The sequence below is a fragment of the Hipposideros armiger genome, unplaced genomic scaffold (assembly GCF_001890085.2).
Source record: "Hipposideros armiger isolate ML-2016 unplaced genomic scaffold, ASM189008v1 scaffold_75, whole genome shotgun sequence".
Classification (NCBI taxonomy): Eukaryota; Metazoa; Chordata; class Mammalia; order Chiroptera; family Hipposideridae; genus Hipposideros; species Hipposideros armiger.
The window spans coordinates 3722503-3745275 of record NW_017731425.1 but is presented as its reverse complement, the minus strand read 5'-3'; the positions used below and the strand labels follow the sequence as shown (position 1 = coordinate 3745275).

Genomic DNA, 22773 nt, shown 5'->3' with positions numbered 1-22773 from the left:
CCGCCGCCCCCCCCCTGATCCCACCACCTGCATCGGGTTTGGAACAGCTTAGATGTGGTGTGGGCTGTCCACCCATGCTGCGTGGACCCCTGGGCTGGGACCGGGCTGGTCTTTCTAGCACAGAACTCCAAGGAGGCTAAGAATTCTAAGTTATATGAAACTGCCTTCAGGTTGTCAAGGTGAAAGGTGGAACAAGTTTTATGTCACTGTTTCTTGGCTTGATTTAGAACTTTTAAATGTGTAGACAACGGCATGGGGCCTTTGTTTGCACTCTCTCCCAGGCCCTGCAAAGGTCTGAGCTGGCCAAGGTCAGGGTCAGGCTTGGACTCTTCTTCCAACTGAGTTTAGAGGAAGGCCAGTGTCAAGTGATTATAAAATACCATCTCTCAGCTCCTGGAACCCTACTGTGTGCCAGCCACTCGCCTATTCTCCAATCCTCATGATAACCTTGAAAAGTTAAGGTTTTATCCCCCCTTCCAGATAAGGAAATTGAGGCTCAGAGAGCCAAGGTCACTTGCCCAAAGCCGCATGGCCCAGAAATGGCTGTGGTGTGGGCCCTGTTCCAGTCAGTCCTCGGCTGCCTGCTCCCCCAGGGTCTCGGCAAGGATGGCTGCAGCCATCTGCGTGACACCACACATCAAGCCCGCTGCTTGGACCGACTGGGTTGGCCCACAGACGTCTGGGGACAACGTGCCCTCCACCTGCTCGTGTCCTCTGGTGCCATGGAAGCCCTTCAGCCGCCCCCTTCTTGGGGGAGCTCCCCGGGCCCCTTACCAGGTGCAGCAGCACGCGCAGGGCGTCCCGGGCACGCTCCGGGTGCTGGAGGATCTCCGTGAGGGCCTGGCCGATGAGTGAGGACGGGCTGTTGAGCTTCACATCACTGCCAATAAGCATGAACCCTGCGGAGAACACAAAGGGGCACCTCAGAGCCCGCCCCCCCAGTCTCCACGGCTCACCTCTGCCTCATAGTTATCCCACCAGAAAGAGAGGAACCTGCCAGGACAGCTCTCTAGGGGCTGGGCTGTGGGATGTCTACTTCACTGGGGGGCAGTCTGGGGCCTTTCTGTCCCCTCCCTTTAAGAATCAATACCGTTCCATTGCTCAGCGGGTGGAGTGCTGCTTTGCAGTGAGAGCTGCTCAGGAAAGTGCCTCTGCTTCCGGCTGCCCCGTGAGTGAAGGCGGAAAAAGGCTGTGCCAAGGCTGTCCTGGGCCCCCAGGGCCCTGCCCTGGCTTGACTGCCATCCTGAGGAATGACCTGCTTTGTCTTCTCTGAAACTCATCTGGGTCTGTCTGTACACACCTGGGGACAGAGGGGCAGGTGTGCCCGCCGCAGGGGACGGAGGGTCTGGGAGTGTGCTCTGTGACAGCTGGTCACAGGAGGGGGGTGAGGAACTGTCCCTCTGAGCTCCATGTGATGACCTGCGTCCTCCTTGGGGCCACTGGACAAGAGGGCAGGAGGAGGTACTCCCTCCAACTGTAAGAACAAGCAAACAGCCAGATGGGGGAGGCCCACATGTCCGCCTGGGTCCTGTCCCTCTTGCCTCAGCGCTGCTTCTCTAAGCAGGGCCTGGGGGAGGCACAGACAGAGCAGTCTCCTCAAGCCCCCAAGCAGCTTTAGGACCAACCTGCCCCCAAACAGTTAAGGGAAAGGGTTTTCTAAAAAATGAATGAGCCAACGCTGTTTTGAAGGGTAACAGGGCAGCATCATTAAATATCATTTTCCCCAGAACAAAGTTGTGACTTTAAAGTGTCACTAAAACTAAACAAGGACAAAAATACCACATCCCTAAGTACCGTGGGAAGACATGGAGGGGGTCCTGCATAGAGCGGCAGGGGGTCTGTCAGGAATAAATGGCCAGGCCCAGGCACCGGTTCCCCCGAACCCTGCAGTATGTCCGTGGGGCTGCAGGCCAAAGCCCCTTCTGATTGCCGGAGCGTGTATAAAACTGACACTGGCTGCTGAGAACAGTCATGGAAACCGCCAGCATTGCCTCTGATTTCTGCATCTCCTGGCAGCAGAGGCAGTTTAGCAGCGTAGTCAGGCCCAAACCCTCAGGGCCTGCCGCTCGCCCTCCACTTGCAGAGCGGGGCGGCCCTGAGGTGAGGGCCTCCAAAGAGTAAGCCCGCGGGACCAACTGAATGCTTCTCTTCTACCACGTGAAAAAACAGGATAGATTCTACTTTGTTTTTTTGAATACAAAAATACAACAGCTGTGTTGTGTTTGTGAAGTAAACCAATGTTTCCGTAGCTCAACAACATGGCCGGCCCCCAGGGCTCCTCGCTAGCTAGCTGGCCACGTGGGCCATGGCTCCACTCAGGGCTTATCCAGCTCTGGAAAATGATACCAGCAATGTCAGCACATGTCAACTGGACTGATTCTGAGAGGAAGAGTAAGGTGAAAGCCATTGTGTTCCCAACTTTTAAATATATTCATGGATGGTCCATTTTTTTGCCATTGAAACAATAAAATGTAAATGTTTGAAATAGTATTTTTGGTGTTCCTCTGTTTCTTATGGCTTAAGACACTGCTTTCTGAGTCGGTACCATCGTTACCGCATCGGTGGAGCCCCCTGGGAGGTGTGGAAGCCAATTCCGAGACCATCACAGACTGAAGGTCACGAGGTGTGTCAGCAAAACCACTCCAGTGGGTGAAGAGAATGGCCCAGGGTTGGGTTTGGAGTCTGTGGGTCACAGCCTGTCAGGGAGGGTCTCCTACACGGCAGGGTCCACAGGGACCCCAGGGGACGCAGGACATCACCTGGAGCTGAGAGGCAGAGGTCCTCACCCCGTTCTGTGACCAGGTGTCACAGGAACATTCTCCCTCCACACCCAGACCCCTGGCCCCTGCGGCAGGCCCACTCAGAGCATGCGCTGTTGGCTTCCAGAATGTAGCTTCTCACACATCACAAGACACTCAATCCACTCTTCACAGATCATCTCGAATGTGGACAGGGAGGTATCATCAGCCCTACCACCATCAATCTCCGCATTGTTACTGCTGAGGACACTGAGCTTCAGAAAGGGTAAGTAACTTGCCTCAGGTCACACAGCCTGGACACAGCTAGATCAAACCTGAGTCTTCCAGATGCCAAATCTAGGGGCCTTCTACCACACCGCTTTCTTCCACAGTCCTGGGGCTTACACCAGGGTGCCATAAAACGGGTCATCCAGTAAACACTAACCTCAGGAGGGGTTTTCCATTCACTCCAATGGCAAGCTGTTCTGCTACTGCTCCCCGGTCCAAAGACTATTTTAATACCGGGGCAGTAAAGGACTGATCGGGCAGGGGGCCGAGGTCTCAGCAAACGAGGCTGTCTACTTGAACCTTCCCATGCTGCCTTTTCCAGTGCCCCGCTCTGCTCTGCCCTCCCCACCCCGACCCCTGGAGGTGACCGCTGGTAGCCCACACTCCTACCTGCCCAGTTGGAGGGGTGTGAGAAGGCCTTGCTACTCTGCACCACCTTCATGGCCTCCCCCAGTGCAGCACTGGCCTTCAGGCCGTTCAGCAGGGATGAGTAGAAAGCATGGAGGAACATCTTGGAAGCAGCCACGGGCACAGGCCACAGAGACACGAGGACACACTGTGCACCAGCAGCCAGGAAGGCCCGTGTCAGCGCAATCACCCCGTCGGCTGTGACCTTGCTGTTGGACTCCTGAGAGGAGCCGAGGACCACCAGCTTCACGGGAAGCCGCAGGTCCAGGACGTCGGCGGCCGTGAGCAGCAGCTCCTGCAGGGGCGGGCAGTCCGAGATGCTCTCCCCATCACTGGCGTCGTCCTGCACCCGCAGGGACTCGGGGATGGTGTAGGGGTGGCCGAAGGAGCTCTTGCTGCTGGCAGGATTGCCGTCCACACTAGGTGTGAGGACCAAGGCCGACAGTTTCCAAGAGATGTGGGTGGCAAAGTGGACGCACTCGGCCTGGGTCAGGGCACTCATGACCCGCTCTTTGGTGGCCACACTGCCCACCAGGGGCTGGCAGCCCAGCAGCTCCGACACCATGTAGGCTTCCTCCTCAGCTGATGGCATCGGCCCCCACAGCCACCTGTCCATTACCGCTGACGGGAGCTTGGGGTTGCCGATGACAGCCGCCATGGACGTGGAGCTGGAGTAGGTGGGCGGGGTCTTCCTCAGGTGAGACTAGGAGGGAGGAACGATAGGGACACCACCATCAGCCTGGCCAAGGTGCCCGGCAGTGGTCGGCTGAGCCACGGGCTTCTGCGGAGCACAGAGGCCGGTGCTCTCCCGTCAGGGCTGGGTCTGCCTTGGCTTCACCTCTTCTCCCAATCACCTTGTTCACTCTAATTTTCAACACCATTTTGACACAGGTGCATATCTTACAGAGAATCACACCTGCTATGATAAGCTATTGACAATACTCAGAGCGGGATGGTACAATAGGAAGGCCCCTCCCCATTTGTGAAGCCCCAGGAGAGCTGGGGGAGGAGGCACTGACGGGACACAATGTGTGGGAGGTGAGGGTCTGCAGCGTCCGTCTGCCCAACATCTCTCACCCCCCGGTGTGCCCCTAAGTAAGGGGAAACCCACTCCTGATGAGTCAGGGCTTAGAGGGGTGCTCTGTTTAAAATGAAGAAAAACCAAGGCACCCTCAGGGGAGACAGGACCAAATTAAATCCTTTAGAGGCATGGCCTACTGAAAAGATTATAATTCCCTTCTGCTTTACGTGCTGCAAAATAAAAACATCACTGAGTATAAAATCAGCATAAAGAAGTCTAACAAGGGCCAGCCGAGTGGCGCGATGGTTAAGAGCTGGCTTGGGATGCCAGAGGGCCCCGGTTCAGATCCCACATATGAGGGCCAGTGACACTGCCCTCTACAGCTAAGATGGTGAACAACAGCTCAACCTGGAGCTGGGCTGCCAGCAACGGCATAGGCGGCAGTGGGGCTGGCCGGGAGCGGGCGTGAGCTGCCGTCCAATGGCCAGCGAGCGACTGCCTTACCCGGGAAGAGCACAATGAGAATACCAACATGGGCCAGTGAAGCAACGTCCTCCACAACTAGACTGAAGAACAAAAGGACAGCAACTTGTCTGTTCCCCTTCCCTTGATTCCAAGCGCTGTTCCCCTCCCCCAATTCCCCAATCAAATCTTAAAAAAAAAAAAAAGTCTAACCAATTTCTGATTTCCCCCATGATGCCTTTTGGGAAACATCAAGTATTAAATTCTTTCAAAAGAGCTTTTTGGTGCCTCCTCTTGGTGATGACTTAAAGTCTGGGTAGGCGAAGTGGCTGGTGGTGCCCACGGGCGAACGGGACTCTTCCATCCCTGGGGAAAGTTGGCAAACAGCCAGCTCAGTATTGTCACCGACACGAAGCTCTCCTAGCACAGCGGTCTCTGATCCCCAGGGTGCTGCTGGCCCCTGTGCGGGACAGTGTCCAACCAGGCCACCTGGGATTCAGTCAACCAAGGACATGAGAAAAACTCAGAGAAAATCATTTCTTTCACTTTGAACTGACTCTGTCCCATGACAAAGGTACAATTCAGCAACAAAAATAACCAAAACTAAGATCCCAAAATCCCAAGAGGCAGAAAATGACCTTCTTTAAGCCATGCCAATGACCAAGGGTCACTGGAGGCCAAGACAGGTTCTGCTGGGGCCACTGGTGCCCAGGACCTGGGGTCTGGATTCATAAACCGGACGGCACTTTCTCCTATTGGGAGGAGGCCCATCTGACGGAGTCCCGCCTGGCGGTCTGCAGGGCTCTGACAGCAACCGGCAGCTGGAGGACACTTTCCAGTCTGAAGCTGGAGCAGTTGGGGCAGGTGCGGATGCTGCACGTGCCAGGGTCAGGAAGGGCCAGACGAAGCCAGGCTTTCGGATCTCTGAGCAAGTTTGGAGGAGGGGAAGAGGATTCAGGCTTGGCTCGAAAGGCTCTCTAACCCCGTGGGCAGGGCCAAGGGTGGCTGTGGGGTGAGAACCGTGGCTGCACGGCCCACCGCTGCCCTCTTGATTTTTCCAGATGTTTCTTCCCGTCCTGATTTTGCTGAATGAGACCCAAGTCCCTGCCTGTCCCTTAAAAGCCGCCTCATTTGTTTTCAGTTGTTTTGTTGGCCTGCGGGATTGATTCTTTTCCACTTGACGCTAATCTTATTTGTCTGCTGTCCCTGCCTGTGGCCCCTCCACCGGGCAGCCTGGGCTCCCAGTCAGCAGTCAGCTAGAGGGTGGGGTGAGCGTGGCGCTGGCTGGGCCTCGCAGTGGGCAACCAGCTTCCTCAGATACTTGGCCTGGCCTCAAGCCTGACTTAGTGCCTTCTAGGTCACAACCCTGATGTCGCAGCTAAGAGAGAAATGACCCAAGTGGTGGCTCCCTGAGCTAGCAAAGGGCTGTCAGGGGTCAGGAGGGCTGTGCCTCTGCCTAAGGACATACCTAGAGTCATCCTACCCAGCTGCAAGCCACACAATTAACAGTTTGAAGAGATCACACCCGATGGCTTCAGAGCCCGTCTGGCTCGAGGCCGTGCCTGGAGGACCGGAGAACACGGCACCCACAGGCCTCCCTCTCGCGAGCCTTACCTTGGACTGCAGGCCGAGGGCACGGATGGAAGGGACTGCGATGAGGGTGAAGCGCTCGTACAGATACTCGTTGGAGGAGCTTCCCTTCAGGAGGGCGAAAGGGATGAGGTAGAGCTCCCCCTCCAGAACCAGGACTAGCTGCCGGTGCCGGCCCACGGGGCCGCTGGAGTGCATCAGGCCCTGCAGAGCAAGCATGGGGCTTAACGCAGCGCCCGGCAGGGCGGGCTCGTGCACGCCAGGCCAACCCCGAGCCGTGGGGAACTGAATACGCCTGGAAGGACCAGGCACATCCATCCGAAGGGTCCCAGACGGAGCCTGGGCGATGGGTTGGGTGCTGCCCACCGAAGTGTCACCAAGTGGGGGCTTCCCCTGGCCTCACAGGCCTGAGGACGTTAGAGGACTGTCTCCTTAGGTCTGCGGGACAGGGTGGGAGACGGGGTTCAGGGGTCATGGAGGGGATGTCCCACAAAGACAAGGACTGGCCCCGGTAGATCCAGATGTTTCCAAAGGAAGCAGGGAATGAACACAAACGGCAGTTATCCCAGAAAGAGCAGTGTAAGTCATGGTGTACCCTAAAGGACAAAGGGCGGGGGTGCGGCATGGGCACAGGGACCCCAAGAGCAGTGTAGGAATGACTGCACTCAAACAGGCAGCAAGAACTCAACCAGAGTGGGACGTGTCCGTTTCAGTGGACAAGAGGCCAGGAAACCAGGGTGCGGACGGAAGGTTTGGGAACTAGAATGACATCCCCTGCAGGAGAGGGACCTTGTGTGACCTCTGGGCCTCTGTGCTCCCCTGAGGGCTGGACGGCCCCTTGTTCCGGGCTCTGCCGTGCTATCCCCACTCACTGTCCTGGGGCTGTCAGGGGAAGGGATGCTGATGTGAACCCCATCATTCCTGAAGGTTCAGCATGAGGATGTGAGGGAGGGGTGCATGCAGACCCACACAGACAGACAGAACATTCTTGTTCTCTACAGACCCATTTCTTTCCAAAAGAATTGCTGATGGAGACCAAGGCCGTGTGAATCTTAATAAAATAAGAAGGAAACTTGGGAACGCTGGGCTGGACAGGCTCAGTGTGAATAAAGAGATGACACAGAAGCCGCTGCTCGAGCTCAGACAGGTGCCCCCAGAGCGGGCTGGGAGCACGGTCCAGGGCCGACTGACCACTGAAAACACCGCACCGGGCACGGGCCCAGCCCTGAGCCTAAGGGGTGGCCCTGGCTCTGTGGAGTCACAGCCAGGCTCCCCACACGCTCGCCTCTGGCTGCCTCCATGTTCCACAGGAGCGAACGTGCGTGCTAACGCGGCTGACACACTGCTGTGGGCGCTCAGCTGAGGGTGGCAGAAGGCACTCAGCTAACCCGAAGTGACATGGGCCTGGCAGGACATTCAGTTTGTACAAACCCCCTGTGGCTTTGTTCTTTCTATTTTATTATTTTTTTTAACTTCTAGATGCATCTAAAGAACAGAATAAAAATTATCAGACCAATTTTCTTCTTGCTTGCTTTAAGAGCCATATTTTCCAAGAGCTAAAACAATCACTGCAGGTAGAACCCAGGAAGGAAGAAGTGGGGTGTGTCACAGTGCCCCCAATCCTGTCCGTGATTTGTTTCTGGGTTGGCACAGGGAAGTGGGGAGAGATGGGGGCCCCCAGCCCTGCTCCACACCATCTGTCAGCCCCTGGGACTGGTGTCCCCACCATGGGCCCTACTGAACTCTCTGCCTGGCTGGGCAGGTGGAGTTGGCTCTGGGAGGCCACTCTGGCGGGCAGTGCCACCCACTACTGCAGTGTCCCTAGTGGACCTGGAAGTGGGGTTGGAGCGGATGGGCTGATGCTGCCCTGACCTTGGTGAATGGGTCAGCAACTGTGACAGTGACAACTGCTCACTGCAGTAAGAGCCTTACTGCCCTGCTGTGGCAATGCGGGGGGCACAGGCCACCTGCCATGTGCAACACCAGACCCACCTTGGCTGACAGAACATGCAGGATCACCAGGGGTCGTTGGACGAGATGCCAGCCCCACTCCTGCAGGTCCGCCCTGGACTCCTGCTACCGGGGTCTAAACCCCAGTAAGTGTGTCAGGTGTCATCCCACAGGCCTCTGACTTCACTGAGACACACACACTCTCAGACAAGTCCCTAGGCATGACAGCACCTGCACATGTGTCTCAAAGGCGAATGAATCAAGGTGTGTTGGGTAAAGTGAGGTGACCACAGGGGATGGCTGTGCAGGGTAATTCAGACACGGAGACAGCATGCCCAAGAAGGGGACAAGGAGACCTGCCAGGACTTGGTGAAGACTGAGCTAACGGTGACAAAAGGGAGAAGTCTGTGAAATTCTAGCCTAGGAGAGTGGGACACTTTTCTCTGAACTGTGTCCCAATTCATAGATCTGGGTCCTCCCAGGACAGTGCCTGGTGCTGGTACTCAGCAGGCACAAGCGTGCAGCCTTGGGCAAGGGCCCTGAAGGAGAGCCCTGTGCGGGCAGCGTGGCAGGAGGCAGGAGGTGGCAGCGTCGGCTTGTGGGCAGACAGGTTGCACAGCAGAATGACAGCTCCAGTTAAAAGGTGGCGGGAAAGCTGATTGAACGTGCTGGGAAAAGATGCCCGAGAAGCTGTCTCTGAATTCTGCCTCCAGGATATCCGAGCACTGCCCTTGTACAGAAAGATTAGCTATAATCCAAAGTGAACTTAAAAATTGGAAATAAAGTGATGTCTCTTTCCAAATCCATATCATCTGTTAGATGGAAAAGGAGAAACGATTCAAGGAAATGCTGCTCTGCGCCTCCGAATGTCAGTCTGGAAGGGTATTTGCGGGCTTTGTAAGTCCTGGGTTTGGAAGATAAAAGAGCTCAGCACCAGCCCTGCACCTGCAACTCACAGAGTCCAACAAATCCCAGCAAAGACTCGAAATTTCTGACCTCTGAACGTTCTAGAAATGGATCTTTTGAAGTAGAACAAGACAAGGCCAAATGCACTACAGTCTATTCCCCCAGGGCGTGTCCCTTCACTGTCACCAAGGGCTGGGACCCTTCCCGTTGCAGTGCCAGCCCACACAGCAAAGAGCACTGGAGAGCTGGCTGTGGGCCAAGCTGGGGATGGAAGGGGAGGGATGGGTGCCAAGCAGGCAGGCAGGCAGGCAGGAACGGCGATGAGCAGACAGGTGCGGCTAAGGTCCAGGCTTTGCAGAGGGAGAGGGTTGTTCCTTTACAAGAGGCAGGAAGTGGGCACCCTGCAGGTGGCTCTGGGTGGCTGTTACCAGTTTACAGCCTCAGCTACTGACACCCTGTCAATACCTGCCCTGTGATACACTGGATTCCTGCAGCCGACTCTCCTGTCAAGTGAGCAGGCGCTGAGCTTTCTCAATAGAGGACTGAGGAGTTGCAGGGGGAGGGAATCGCCTGCCAGCAGCCTAGGTTGGTGGCGTGTGTATGTGAGGACACCCAGGGGAGCCCAGAACGTGGTCCTTCTGGAGCCTTACAGTCTCCGCCTGGCAATGATAACCTGCCCACAGCTCTGTCTGCATGGAAACCAGGCCTGTGCACCCATGCAACCTGTGCACTTGGCAGGCCTCGTGTCTCCACAGACGCCCAGGCTCCACTGCACACCCTCGCTCATTGCCGGCCCTCCTGCCGGCACTCAGAGGGTGGCCTGTTGCTTGCCCAGCAACTATAGACCGGCTCCAGCACGGCCAAACCAGCAAATGTCCCTGATATCCAGTGGGCTGAACCATGAGCCACACCTTCTCCAGGGTTTGTCCTTTCCTGGGTGCGCGCCCTCAGCCTGAGAACCATGGAGAGCTTCTTATATTTTATAGCAACTCTCTTTCCAGGTGGAATAAATATATTAAACTTCCCCGGTTAACCCACTGTGTGATTTCTATCTCCTGACTGGGCCCAGACTCTTCTGTCGAGCTGGGCTTGTCCAGTGACCAGGAAGGGACGGTGCCTTCTGGGGACAGGCCTGGCCTTCGCATGGGGTCTGGGTCCGTCTGCTATGTGCGGCGCTCTGGGTGACCTGGAATTGCTAGATCACGGGGTGTGCGCTAGGGATGGGGGGGTGTGGTGGTTCTGAGCACCTCAGCAAGATGCTCACCTTCCTGAGCCTCAGTTTCCAACCCATAAGCCCATGCTCCTGTCCATTACATCACAGGCCTGGGGGACAAATCCAGCTGCTGCAGGGCATGGGCCACCAGGCCTGGCTCCCAGGACACCCTGGTCAGATGCGAATTCACAACTGTCTTCAGGTGCTTGAAGTAAGCTGAACACAGGCCCTATTATTTATACTATTCTTTCCTCTGGGCGCCAATCACTTCTCCCAAACAATTCATTCCCTTTCTCTCTGGTGTTTATAAACCATCAGGTGGCTAAAACATGTAAATGGCCTCCCTGGGGCATCCACTCCAAATTTTAACCCAGGGACTAAAAGAGACCAATGTCACCACTGTCTTTCTCATCTGCGCTTACCATCACCGTCATCCACGGCCATTCCTGGCACCTGTGAAATCTGCTACCAAACCTCTGCCCTGAAGTCAAATGTCTGAATCTGCTGTTCTCCCCGGCAGCTCCCACAGGTCCCAAATGTTCACGTGAGTGGTGAATTCTGATTCAACCACCATTTTAGTCTGTGGGGATCTCAAATACACTCATGGTGACCAGGGGTCCTGCCCTGTTTAGAAAGCACTGACATCAAATGGAATGTCATATGTGTACTGATTTCTGGCTTGAGAGCTACATGCTCAATGCACATCATCCACGTTCAAAGGATTAGCCTGCAGCCTCCATAAGTGGGGAGTTTTGTTTTCATGGAAGGATGCAGGAGGCCTCTCAGAGTGTCACAGCATCACACGCCAGAAGAATGAACGTCCTTGGTCATCATGGGGAAGGGAAAGAAAACTCCTAGGACAGTGACCTTTTGGGCAGATTAGATTTGGAATGAATCTTTGTCTATAACAAAGATTCAAGAAGCAAAGAACTTCTGGGACTCTGTATATCTGAGAATTGTGTATAGGGCTCAAGGATTTTTCTCTGACTCACATTTTTGATTGAGTGAATTGATTAAATAGAACCTTTTAAGGTAGAAGAACTTTTTCTGTGATACATCTGAGGAATCTTGGCATCATGGATGGATGCATATAGTTTCAGCAAATATCACTACAATAGTCCCCCCTTGGTGGGTATGTTTCAAGACCCCCAGTAGATGCCTGAAACCATGGATAGTACTGAACCCTGTATATACAATTTTTTTTCCTATATATGCATACCTATGATAAAATTTAATTTATAAATTAGGCACAGTAAGAGATTAATAACAACAATAATAAAATAAAACAATTATAACAATATACTGTAATAAAAGTTATGTGAATGACTTTGGAGCCATTATTAAATAAAATAAAGGTCACTTGAACACAAGCACTGCGATACTTCAACAATTGATCTGATAACAGAGCCGGCTACTAAGTGACTGACGGGCAGGGAGCGCCTACAGCACGGGGACGCTGGGCACAGGGAGGAGTCACACCCTGGTGGGACAGTGAGAGATTTCACCACACTACTCAGAATGGTGCACAGTTTAAAACTTATGAATTGTCTATTTCTGGAATTTTTCGTTGAATATTTTTGGACCCTGGTTGACAGCCGGTAACTAAAACTGCAGAAAACGAGACCACAGATAAGGGGGTAGTAGTGACCTGATGTAAATAACCCTCAAACCATGACTAAAATCTACCAAGATGGTAGATGCTGTATTCCAATCAGAAGTGCAAAAGTAAAAATTCAACCCACTCAACTGTACTCTTTGGTCGACCAAACCACTAGATTTCCTGAAGAACCTAAGAAGGAGAGGAGTGAGGCATCTAAGTGCTAGAGAAACCTAACCAAAGGCCAGCAAGAGCCGGAGGGGCCTGCCTCCACCCAGGGACCACCTCGAGTCAAATGAGCCTAAGCGTCTGCTCAAGGTGTAGGGGCCTTTGGCCAGTAGGGGCCCCCTCTTCCTGGGCTGATCTCATCCGAATGAGCCCATGTGCCCTCCGTGGCAGGAGTGCGTCTGCCTACCCGGAACCTGCCAGGGTAAGGCTGAGAAAGCTGCTGTTGAACATCAGCGTGAACAGAGCCAGAACCCAGATGACGCTCAGCCAACAGCACTGGCCCAGGTGAGAGCACCACTTGCCTCCTGGGAACTCGCTGATTAGTCTGGGTGTTCTTACCATTGGTTTCGGTGGTACAGACAGCTTGCAAGTAATTGCCTCCATTTTTCCTTCTCCTAATCAGTTGTGGAAATGTTTGCTGTCCTTGGATAACGTTTGTCCTCGTTGGAATATTACTACAGATGTCTCAATCAGAAATCAATTAGCCTGGCAATGTGGCTGCTGGCCCCAAGCGAGCCCGTCTCAAGGGCCTCATCTCCACGCCACACTCCGGATCCGAGGTCTGGTTGTTTCTATGGACAAATATTCCCCAGCTATCTCCAAACCCTCCAATCTATTTAGAAAACAGGCACCTGGTCTGTCTCATCTCCCAGGGCATCTATTCTAGAGTAAGCTGGTTTTTTACACTACTTGATTTTGCAAAAGTCCTTTTCCCCACAACAGTAATTGCAGTCATGTCCCAGCCAAAGCCTGGCTCTCCTCACGGCTAAGCCCTCAGCAGAGCCAGACCCCTGCCTCGCGTTCTTAGGTGAGAGGTCTTAGGCAAATTCCCAGAGCTCTAGTGTTTAGGAAGGCAGTTTACCAGCCTACCCAACATGAACAGCAAGTGTTAAGTCATTTCTGGGGTCCTGAAACAGGTACCGCCACTTAATCAGAGCAGAGGCGGACAAGCAGTACTTTTCTTTCTGATCAAAGGCATACACTCTTGGGCCGGCTGAGTGGCTCAGTTGGTTAAGAGCTCACTCAAAAGTTTGAGCTCTGAGCAACAGTGGTTCGAGTCTGGCCCAAGCTGAGCTGCCGCTGAGCTGCCAACAGGTGGCAGGATGGCTCAGCTAAAAAAAAAAAATCCCAAAGTCATACACTCTTGCTACCTGTCCTCTAACCTTAGTTTTTCAGACTGTAAACATAGGAGACAGGGAATTGAAATAAATGGAAATAATGATAAGGATGACAGAGATTAGAAGTCCAAACTTGAAGGATCCTGAAAGCCCCGAGTCTGGACCTTTAAGGAGTGATTTGACCAAATCCTAGGGAATTTCCTATTCTATAGCTGGTTCCTTGATTATAGCAGCTTCTGACATCGGATGAACCCCCATCTGCAGATTGAGGGGGTGATCTGGGACCTACATGAACAAGCAGCTTCACCTATGCAGCCCTGCGGGGCCTCATCACATCGAACGTGACCCCTAGAACGCTGCTATCGGCGTGTGGTTCTGAGTGTCCCCACCATGAGGACAAGCCTGGTCCAGGGCCTGACCTTTCACACAGCAGGAAGTCCAAGGGCAGGGGAATGGTTATTACCTTTCACTCTAATCTGATTAAAAATGCATGCCATGGACACAAACAGTCTCTCTCACACTAAACACTTGCAGCTTTTCTTTGGTGGCATTTTCTCCTTTGGGTATCAGACAGGATTTGACTTAATGTTTGATGATGGTTCACGTGCAGATGTAACTGGACCCTCCTGAAAGAGAACTGGACATGCTCACGCCATCCTAACAGCAAAGGACAGTGTGGTTCCAGGCAAGAGCCGTGGCGACGTTTCCCTTAAGCCAAATTAAATCAAATGCTGGTGCAAGCCTCCGGTGACAAATTCTTCTGTTCCACTTTCCATACTGTCTGACCTAGTCCCTTAGCAACAGGACTGCAGCTAAACAAAGGCAGCTGTTCAAATAATTATAAGCCCCATGTGAAGAGGCTAATCGTTTTAGTCTTGAAGTGTCAGTGATTCATAATCTTGGACTTTCGGTTTTGATTTGTATTTTCATTGTAAATGTGGAGCAGGATCTGGCTGTCTGGCAGCTGACGGTGCTGGAGCGGCTGATGGTGTTGTGTCGCCCTCTAGTGGCCGCCTAAGCAGGTGCGTGTGGCTGCCATGGGAAGGAAGCGAAGGTGAGCCAGGCCTCCTAGTCCATCGAGGCGGGCAGCCCTGCTGAGGAGCTATTGGGCCTCTCAGAGCTCCGTGAGGCCCACGGGCCTCTGGCCCTGGCCCGCCCATCCCACCTGGGCAGTCTGTGAGCCTCAGCCATGGGACCCCCGCCTGCTTCTAAGCCTTCTTCTCTGTCCAGGATAGTGTGTGCCCGCACATGTCAATAAATACTTGTGCGACTGGATGAAACTGGGGATGGGGGAGACTCCTGACTAGAGTCCAGCTTTTCAGCTAAGTGTTTTTGAAACACAATGGATCGCTTCAGGAGCCGAGGAAAACCTCTTGCTCTGATCATTTACCTCAAAGGCCTTTGAGAGTTTACCCAGTGTCTCATGTAAGGCAGCCAAACTCCTTCACTGTGCTCACATATGTCAGGCACAAAAGAGAATGGGTGTAAATATTGGGACATAAGGATATGCTTTCGAACTAAATGCTTCACTTCAAGGTCAGGCTGCGCCCGGAAGGTGAGCGCAGAGGCTCCGTCACGCCGGTTATACGATGAGCTCTTTCAGGGCTCCGTCCGGCACACGTGTCTGGGGCAGGTAACTTGACAAAGATGATTTGGATCATTGTTCTAACTTGTTGAAGGCTTGACTCCATAAATCTTCCCTTTCCTAGCACCTCTGGAGGAACACAGATGTCCAGATATGAGCTACCTCTAATTCCACTGGCAGTTTTATTCTTTAAGTCACAGGGGCAAGTCCTCAGAGAGAAAAACTGTCTTAAAAAACACAGTGTGGATTTTATAAACTCCTAGAATTCCCTCGAGGATGAGTCGTGGCGCTGCATCAGCTTTTCTCCAGGGTGGAAACACTGTGATGGATGGAGGGAGGGGCCGTCTCTCCCCACCCCCCAGCTTCCGCTCTGCGCTGCTGCCACCTAGGATTTCTGCCTAGGAGCCCCTTCCTAGTCAATGGGGCAGCACCAGCCAGGGAAACGACGCTCAGGTATGTGTCCCCTGCAGGCACGTTGGGTGGACTTGTGATCCTATCCTGAAAGACACCAGAAACCTGGCACCGTGCTGGGTGGCAGGGTCGGGGGGGCTCACCAGACTCAGAGCTGCTCCACAGCAAGCCCAGCCCCTCCCTTCTGCTTCATGGCCTCCCAGAAAGCTCCCAGGGGCCACACAACAGGGGGCACGGAAAATCCATTAGCCTGATTTCTGCCTTGGGTCTTCTGCTTTCTATGCCAGACTAAACCCAAAAAGCAAATGCAGCTTTGGACTAAAGAGCATTCCATAAACTTTACTGAGTGCCAACACATACCAGGCCCTGTGCCAGCCGCTAGGGACACAGAGACGAGGGACCATCTTTGCCTTCAGGGAGTGTGAGGTGGGCAGCTAGGGAGAGAAAGGGGTATGCCAAGAGCTAAGTCCCGAGTCAAGTGAAGAATTGGGTGCGATGAAAACTGTCGGGTACGCATGGGGCCCATGGGAGGGACGGCAGGGGATGAAGGCTGCAGGACGTGGGGGGAAGAGGGCAAGGAAGGCTTCAAAGGAGAGGGACACTCGAGCTGGGCCAGAGAGAGGAGAGGCGCTCGCCAGCTCCAGTGGACCTGGGCTCCAAGTACACAGTGCGGTCCCTCGGGGCGGAGGCCAACAGTCACAGCCAGTGTCCACCTTAGCCCTCTGCTCCCCCCGGCCCAACAGTCATAGAGCAAATAATCTGGGACCTGAATACACAAGGGGAAAGGAAAGGGACTCAGAAGGCCCCAGGGAGTGAAACAACGGAGGGTCCAGCCTTCAGAGGAGCTGGAGTATCAGTGCGAAATGCAGGGGTCAGGGTGTGAGCAGGGGACTGGCAGCAAGTCACCACAGTCGTGTGCGTGACGGTTGAGGGCAGTAAAGAAAAGCTGAAAAGTCAGCCTGAGGGTTTGGTGTGTATTTCTTCCCCGAGATAAGGCACGTGAATCAGGTTAAGTTCCGCTGGCATCTGAAACGCCGAGTGCTCTCTGCAGCCTCGGTCCCCTCAGTAAAAGGACGGTGCTGAGGGGATAATAATTCTTGGAAGGAAAGGACGGCCACGTGTGTTGCACGAAGGAGAGGACAGGTCTGGGCCGCTGTGCTGATGAGGCCGGAGGCTCCGGACAGGGAGGGCTTGGTGCTCAGAGGCAGCTGTTGGCACGACAGCCCCACTTGCCTGGTGCCCGCCTGCTGCTGCCCCTGCCCGGCATGCTTTGCTCTCACCTCATCCCATCCCCGCTCTAACCTGAAGCGCCCAGTGCATCATCCTCCCTTTCTAAAGAGGACAGAGGTCCTCAAGGAGGGGAAGCGGCTTGGCCAAGGTCAACCCGCCAGGGAAGGGCAGTGCCAGGTGTGAGTCCAGCCTGCGGGCTCCCAAGGGCTCTGTGCTTCCCACCCCCGTCTCCCCAAGCGAGGGAAGTCCACAGGGCACTGGCAGGCAGAGCAGCCTCCTAAATCATATCAGGTAACTTGAGACACATCCTTGGACAGCCGGGCAGGGCATATGCAGGCATTTTCTAGGGACAGGGCACCGCTGGCAAGGTGTGGTTTCTTGAGGATGTGCTTGACCTCCATCAGCTGGCTGCAGCAGAAGAAAGGGCTGCTGTGGGGTCACTCCAGCATCTGTGAGACAACTCACCTGTGGCGCTGCAGACAGCCGCTCTGGGGGCGGGACATGCAGGTCAGCAAGAGACTCCTCATGCCCCTCCCTCCTGAGAACCGGCCCCCAGGAGCACAGCCTCCACTTGCCACAGGTGCCCTGCGCTTTCCCAGGGGTCTGTTATGGATGGAACGTTTGTGTCCCCCCCACCCAAATCTATGTGTGGAAGCCCTAAGTGTGGTGGCGTTTGGAGGTGGGGCCTTCGGGAAACAGCTTGGTTTAAGATGTAATGAGGGCAGGGCGCTGTGGTGAGATCAGTGCACTTACAAGAAGAGGAAGGGAGCAGGGTTCGCTCTGTTCTCTCTGCCATGTGAGGACACAGCGAGAAGGTGGCTGTCTGCAAGTCAGGAAGAGGGCCCTCACCGAGACACTGGCCATGCTGGCACCCAGCCTGGGACTTCCAGCCTCCAGAACCATGAGTGATCAGTGTCTGCTGTTTAAGCCATCCAGTCTGTGGTGTTTTGTTACAGCAGCCAGAGCTGACTCGCACACGCTTGTGTGCAAAGGCATCTGACGGCTCACCATTCAGATTCCCCGAGACCCCGAGCCTTGCAGCGTCCCTGCCCTGCTGGAGTCATGTCTGGATTGAAAACTGACGTGCAAAGACCAGGGCCACAGAACTCTGCCAACGGCCACTCTTGACCGTCTCAGGAAATCACAAGTGCAAGGGTATCTTTGGTGTTGGACTCTGATCAGGGCAGAGGCTGAGGGATCTGTTCTCACCAGAAAGCACAGCCCTACTTGAATATGCTCAGGCAAGACCCCCAAATGAGAGGTGGGGTGGTGGGAGGCACCCCAGCAGGGTGCGGCAGAGCCCCCCCCCCCCTGTCTACTTGGGTGGTTCCTATGACAACTGCTGGGGAGTGTGTCTGCACCTGCCTGCGCCTCCCAACATCTGAGGAAGCTGGGAAGGCAGCATCATTTCACTGTGTACCTGAGGTAACAGAGGCTGAGTTTACCCGGCTAGGAAGGACTTAAACCCGGATCTGCCAACCTGAAGCTCAGGGTCTTGGCTACTAGCCAGCAGCCAACTTTCAACAGCTGACTGAGAAGCTGGACAGAAAAGACTCGTGTTCTGGAAACCTTCACGTAGGCACTGAGCAGTCAATGCTGCATCCGGACGCCAAGAAGCTTCATGGCCCCGGGGGGGGGGCACTTACCCCTTCCATGGGCGCTATGAGCAGGTCATACAGAGCACGAAGTGGGGGCCTGGCGAATGAGCTCTGCCTCCTGGGAAGAGAGGAGGTCCCGTCCTTGGTAGGTGACATGGTGTTGCTGACCAAGCTTGTCATACTCTGGCAGCTCCTGGGGAGAGAAGGGCCAGGGGTTAACCCGGGTGCAGGCAGGGCAGGCCAGGACCCGTTGCTCACCCCGCAGAGCTCCACCTCCTGGAAAAGGCAAGTGGAACTGTCCAGCAGGGCCCCGGTCCAGCCTCCCTCATGGCGTTGCCCCTTCTCCTCCCTTCCAGGTAATTTTCACAGAACAGTAAGCACTGACGGAAACCGCAGGGCAAGCCAGCTGCACACAACAGCTTACATTTCTATGGAGTTTTCTGCATAATCAAAAGTCCCCAAGTGCTGTTCAAAGGACTTAATTACATCCTTGTGTGGCACGATTGTGTGCAGGCAAACGTGAGCACCATTAGAATCAGCAGGAGCCACCCAGCTGACGGCAGGACAGTGCCCCGAGGCCAGTTAATCTGTGAGCATGAGGGATGAACAAGACAGGAGTGTGTTGGCCCCAACCTCAGCCTCAGGTCAGTCACTGGGTAGCCACCTGACCCTGAGGCCTCAGCCCCTACCGGGTGGGAGCAGCTGACCAGGCAGCACCCGCAGAGTGGTCAGCTCACATGTGGCTGCAGGGCTTTGTTTTGCTTTTTAATTTATGTTCCAATGTTTGCAGGGAACGTTTGATTAGCATGGATGGTATTTTCAATGCCAAAGACCCCAAGCTTCACATTCCCAACACAGGGTGAGAACATCCATTGATTCATTCGTTCATTATTGTAGAAAATGCTTCCTGGCACCAGCTACCTGCCATGCACTGTCGTAGGCCCTGGGGACTTGCAGAGGACAAACCGCACAGGTGAGCAGATGAGGCAACAGGAAACAAACCCATTTCCCACGCAGGGACCAGGCTGCCCCATGCAGCTCTCTGAACCTGCCTGTGGTCTGGCAGTTGTGGCCTCAGCCTCGACTTTGGTGACGTTCTCTGCATGGCTATTAGATAGCCAGTCTCTTAACATTGATCGAAATACTACACGGTTTAGGGGTTTCTGCTGAGTGCTCAAGGACCCTTAAAAACAGGGACCAGCTCTTACACCAGATACACCGCTGAGCTATGGTAAGCACCCTGGGCTGCTGGTAGTGGCAGTTCCTTGGTTGTTACCTAAGAAAAACCAGAAGCTGGCGGCTTTTCCTCCTGGGCCAGGCCATGATCCATGACCGTCAGATGAAATGATCTGAAAGACTCATTTGTGTTTTCCAGGTTAGACCTCAACCACCTGGCCTCCCCTGACCCTTCTGGGTATCTCAGCAATGTCCCACTTGACCTAAATTCTAGAGTCATGACAAGCCCGTCTGTGAGCCCCACAGCCCCCGACCCTGCTCACCGGCTGGGAGGGAGGAGCCAAGGACTTGGGGGCCCTGAGAGATGCTCACATCCGCTGCTCCGTCTCCTTCACTCAGGAAATGTAATTACCAGCGACTGCGGCCACACCGTGTCATTGCCGTCAGAGCCAGTGAAGCACAGACAATCCTGGAGTGACCCTCAGAGGCTCGCTTGATTCCACAGAACACACAGCTAAGGGCAGTGCTGCCCTGAAGGGGCGCCAGGCTGCTCTCCAGAGGGGCCGTTCTGGGCTGGCACTCAGGGTCTGTCACTCACGGGCGGCTCTGTGTCCCTACACACAGGCCTGTGTGTGCGCTTGCATTCCCGGCGGACGGGTCACAGCCTGGGGACCCATTGCTGCCATTGGGACAGCACAATGGGGCAGCCGCAGGACCCCTCAGTGCCTCCCCCATGCACCTCTCGTGTCACTCCCTAAGATTGTGGGCTTGTAACCCCACTTGAGGCACCCGAGTCTGATTAACCCAGCTGCAGACATCTGGGGGGAGTGCCATGTCTACAGACAACACCATGGCGGCAGGTCCCCATGGTGACTGCGGAGGGCTCCACAACCCCCAAGGCCCTGAACTAAAAAGCTCCCATTGGAGAAAGAGACCCCATGCCCACGGCACCCCCAACTCAGGTCCCCTTCGGGTTCAAGGAAACGGCAGGCTCCAAGTTGTGTGGGGAGGCACAGGCACTCCTTCCAGCTGCCCCAAAGCAGGCTTCTTACTCCAAAATTAGAACCACATGCACAGTCAGTCTAACTCCTCCCCGTGAGGGTGTCCCCAGGGCACAGGACGTCAGGCTGGCTGCACTCTGGAGGCCTGGGCAGGATACCCTGCTGGCACTGTGAGCTGCTGAAACATGGTTTCTCGTAGTGGCATGGCCAGGAAGCGCCAGGGAAGGGCATTCCAAAACGGAAACTGTCTGGAGGGAGGTGGGGAGGTGTGTGGTGGACAGACCTGCTGGACGCGCTTATTGGGGCAAGTCAGTTCCCCTCTGGACCTGGCTTTCTGCCTCTGCAAAAAGGGAAACTACAGCCCACAGGCAAGGAGTGTCAGAATTGGGGAGGATGGCTGCAAAGCACCCTGAACCCCAAAGAAAGCTGGTGGGAGTCTTAGCTGATGGGGGAGTGAGTGTGAGACAGAGGCCTGGGCGGGGGGGTGGGGGGTCAGAGAAGGGCTGGGGACTTAAGTGCAAGTGTGGATGGCAGTGGCGTCTTTTTATTGAGCCCCAGGGACACCTAAAAGGGCTCAGCAACACGAACGCATCACACATGCAGAGCTGCCCAAGATGTGCCAAGCACACAGGCCCACAGAGTGGCCGCACCACGGTCCCTGTGCTGTGCCAGAAGGAAAGGGACCTGCTCAGCAGAGGTGGAAGGGGCATGAAGGCACAGACCCTGACAGCTGCTGGTCAGGCAGAGCCCGGGGAGGGCTTCCTGGAGAGACTGTTTGACGTGGGCACGAGGGATGACCTGGAGTTATCCTGCCTGTGGACAGAAGGTCCCCCCAAGCCAAGGCAACAACATAGGGAAAGGCATAGAGATTGGGGTGCCTAGGGCAGTGAGTGTGGGGACAAGCGGACAGAGGGTCAGGGCTGCAGGCTGGAAGGGTAACTGGCAGGTGGGCTGGGGACTCTGGGTTATGCTGGGAGGAGACGAGGCTGGGAAGGCTGGTCCACCTCCGTTAACACTAGGCTGAATAGAAGCCCCTCCTTCCAGGCCGACTCTTTCCTAGGGATGATCAGAGGAAGGCTGTCTGCTGCCTACGCCCCTCCCGGAGAACCTTCCCGTGGGTCCCCAGCGCTGCGCAGAGCAGCCACCATCACGCCATGTGACACCCACCCTCACCCCTCTGCTCTGTGCTCCTCTTCAGTGGCAGGCACCTATCCCTAGAGATGTCCTTTTCAAAGTAAAAACAAAAGCCCAGGAAATACTCAGCTGGTGGTTATAAACAACACCAATCAACCCGAAACAATAAATTGAGGTCAAAGACTCTTTTTCATCAAGACTTTCCCCCCTGAGCTGGAGGCATCCGTTGCGAGCACCCCGGAACCCCAGGCAGTGCCTCCCTGGCCCGCCTCTCAGCTGTGGCCCCCACCTGCTCTGCAGTTCTTCCGGCGGGAACTCCTTTTGCTTTCTCCACACTGGCAGCCCCTGCGCCTTCATTTGCCTTGACAGCAGCAGCATGTGCTGTCCCCACTGGAGAGCTGTCCCAGGAGAACCGACCCAGGGGCAGAGGACTGGAGGGCAGGAAACCAAGGCCAAGTGCAACTGAGGGTCCCTGGACCCCAGAGGCCTCCTGAGGTGCAGGTGTGGGGAGGGCCTCTGGCTTGGATGGGGAGACAGGACATGGGCCCCGCACTGATCACAGTGGCAGGCTGGCAGTGTCCTCACCTCCACAAGTATTAGGTGCCACGCTCACCTGTGCAGACTGGAGTCAAAGAGCTCCCTTTCATGTGCTGTTTCTGCTTTGACTAAGGCGCTGACAGTGACTTACTACAGCTATTGTGCTGGGGTACGTCTGCCTAGAGATCTACCCAAAGATACACTCAATAATTTAAAACAGCCAGGCAGTCGGCTGCTTAGCCCTGAGCCTGGGAATGTTTATGGACAACGCAGAGGACTGCCAGGCTGCCTCCTCACCCACGGGCTGTGTGACGCTGGCAAGGCCTGTTACTTTTCTTGTCCCCCTTTCCTTGTTTGTAAAAGGAAGGGGCTAAATTAAAGTCCTTGTAGGTCTCTTCTAGCTTTAAAAAACTAAAAATTTACTCAATCTAGGAAGCCATCAAAACAGCGGTGGCTCTTTTAACCCCTGCGCTGACTGACAGGACACTGCCACAGCCCCCACAGCCCGAAGCCCCACAGCTATTCCTGTGCCCACCCTATGTGAGTGTCACAGTGTGAGTGTGGCTTTCCAGGGCTGTAGTC

General features: G+C 54.8%; 1 protein-coding gene across 5 annotated transcripts in view; it reads right to left on the bottom strand.

The window, feature by feature from the left end:
• TTC28 (tetratricopeptide repeat domain 28) overlaps positions 1–22773 on the bottom strand; it is a 681749-nt gene that overhangs the window by 14948 nt on the left and 644028 nt on the right. For all 5 annotated transcript variants that reach the window (XM_019643162.1, XM_019643163.1, XM_019643164.1 and 2 more), the window contains 4 exons: positions 18392–18536; positions 6532–6711; positions 3417–4137; positions 775–899 (listed from right to left, as the gene is read on the bottom strand). In XM_019643162.1, the coding sequence (XP_019498707.1) occupies positions 775–899; positions 3417–4137; positions 6532–6711; positions 18392–18536 (1171 nt within the window). The remainder of the gene's footprint in view (positions 1–774; positions 900–3416; positions 4138–6531; positions 6712–18391; positions 18537–22773) is intronic.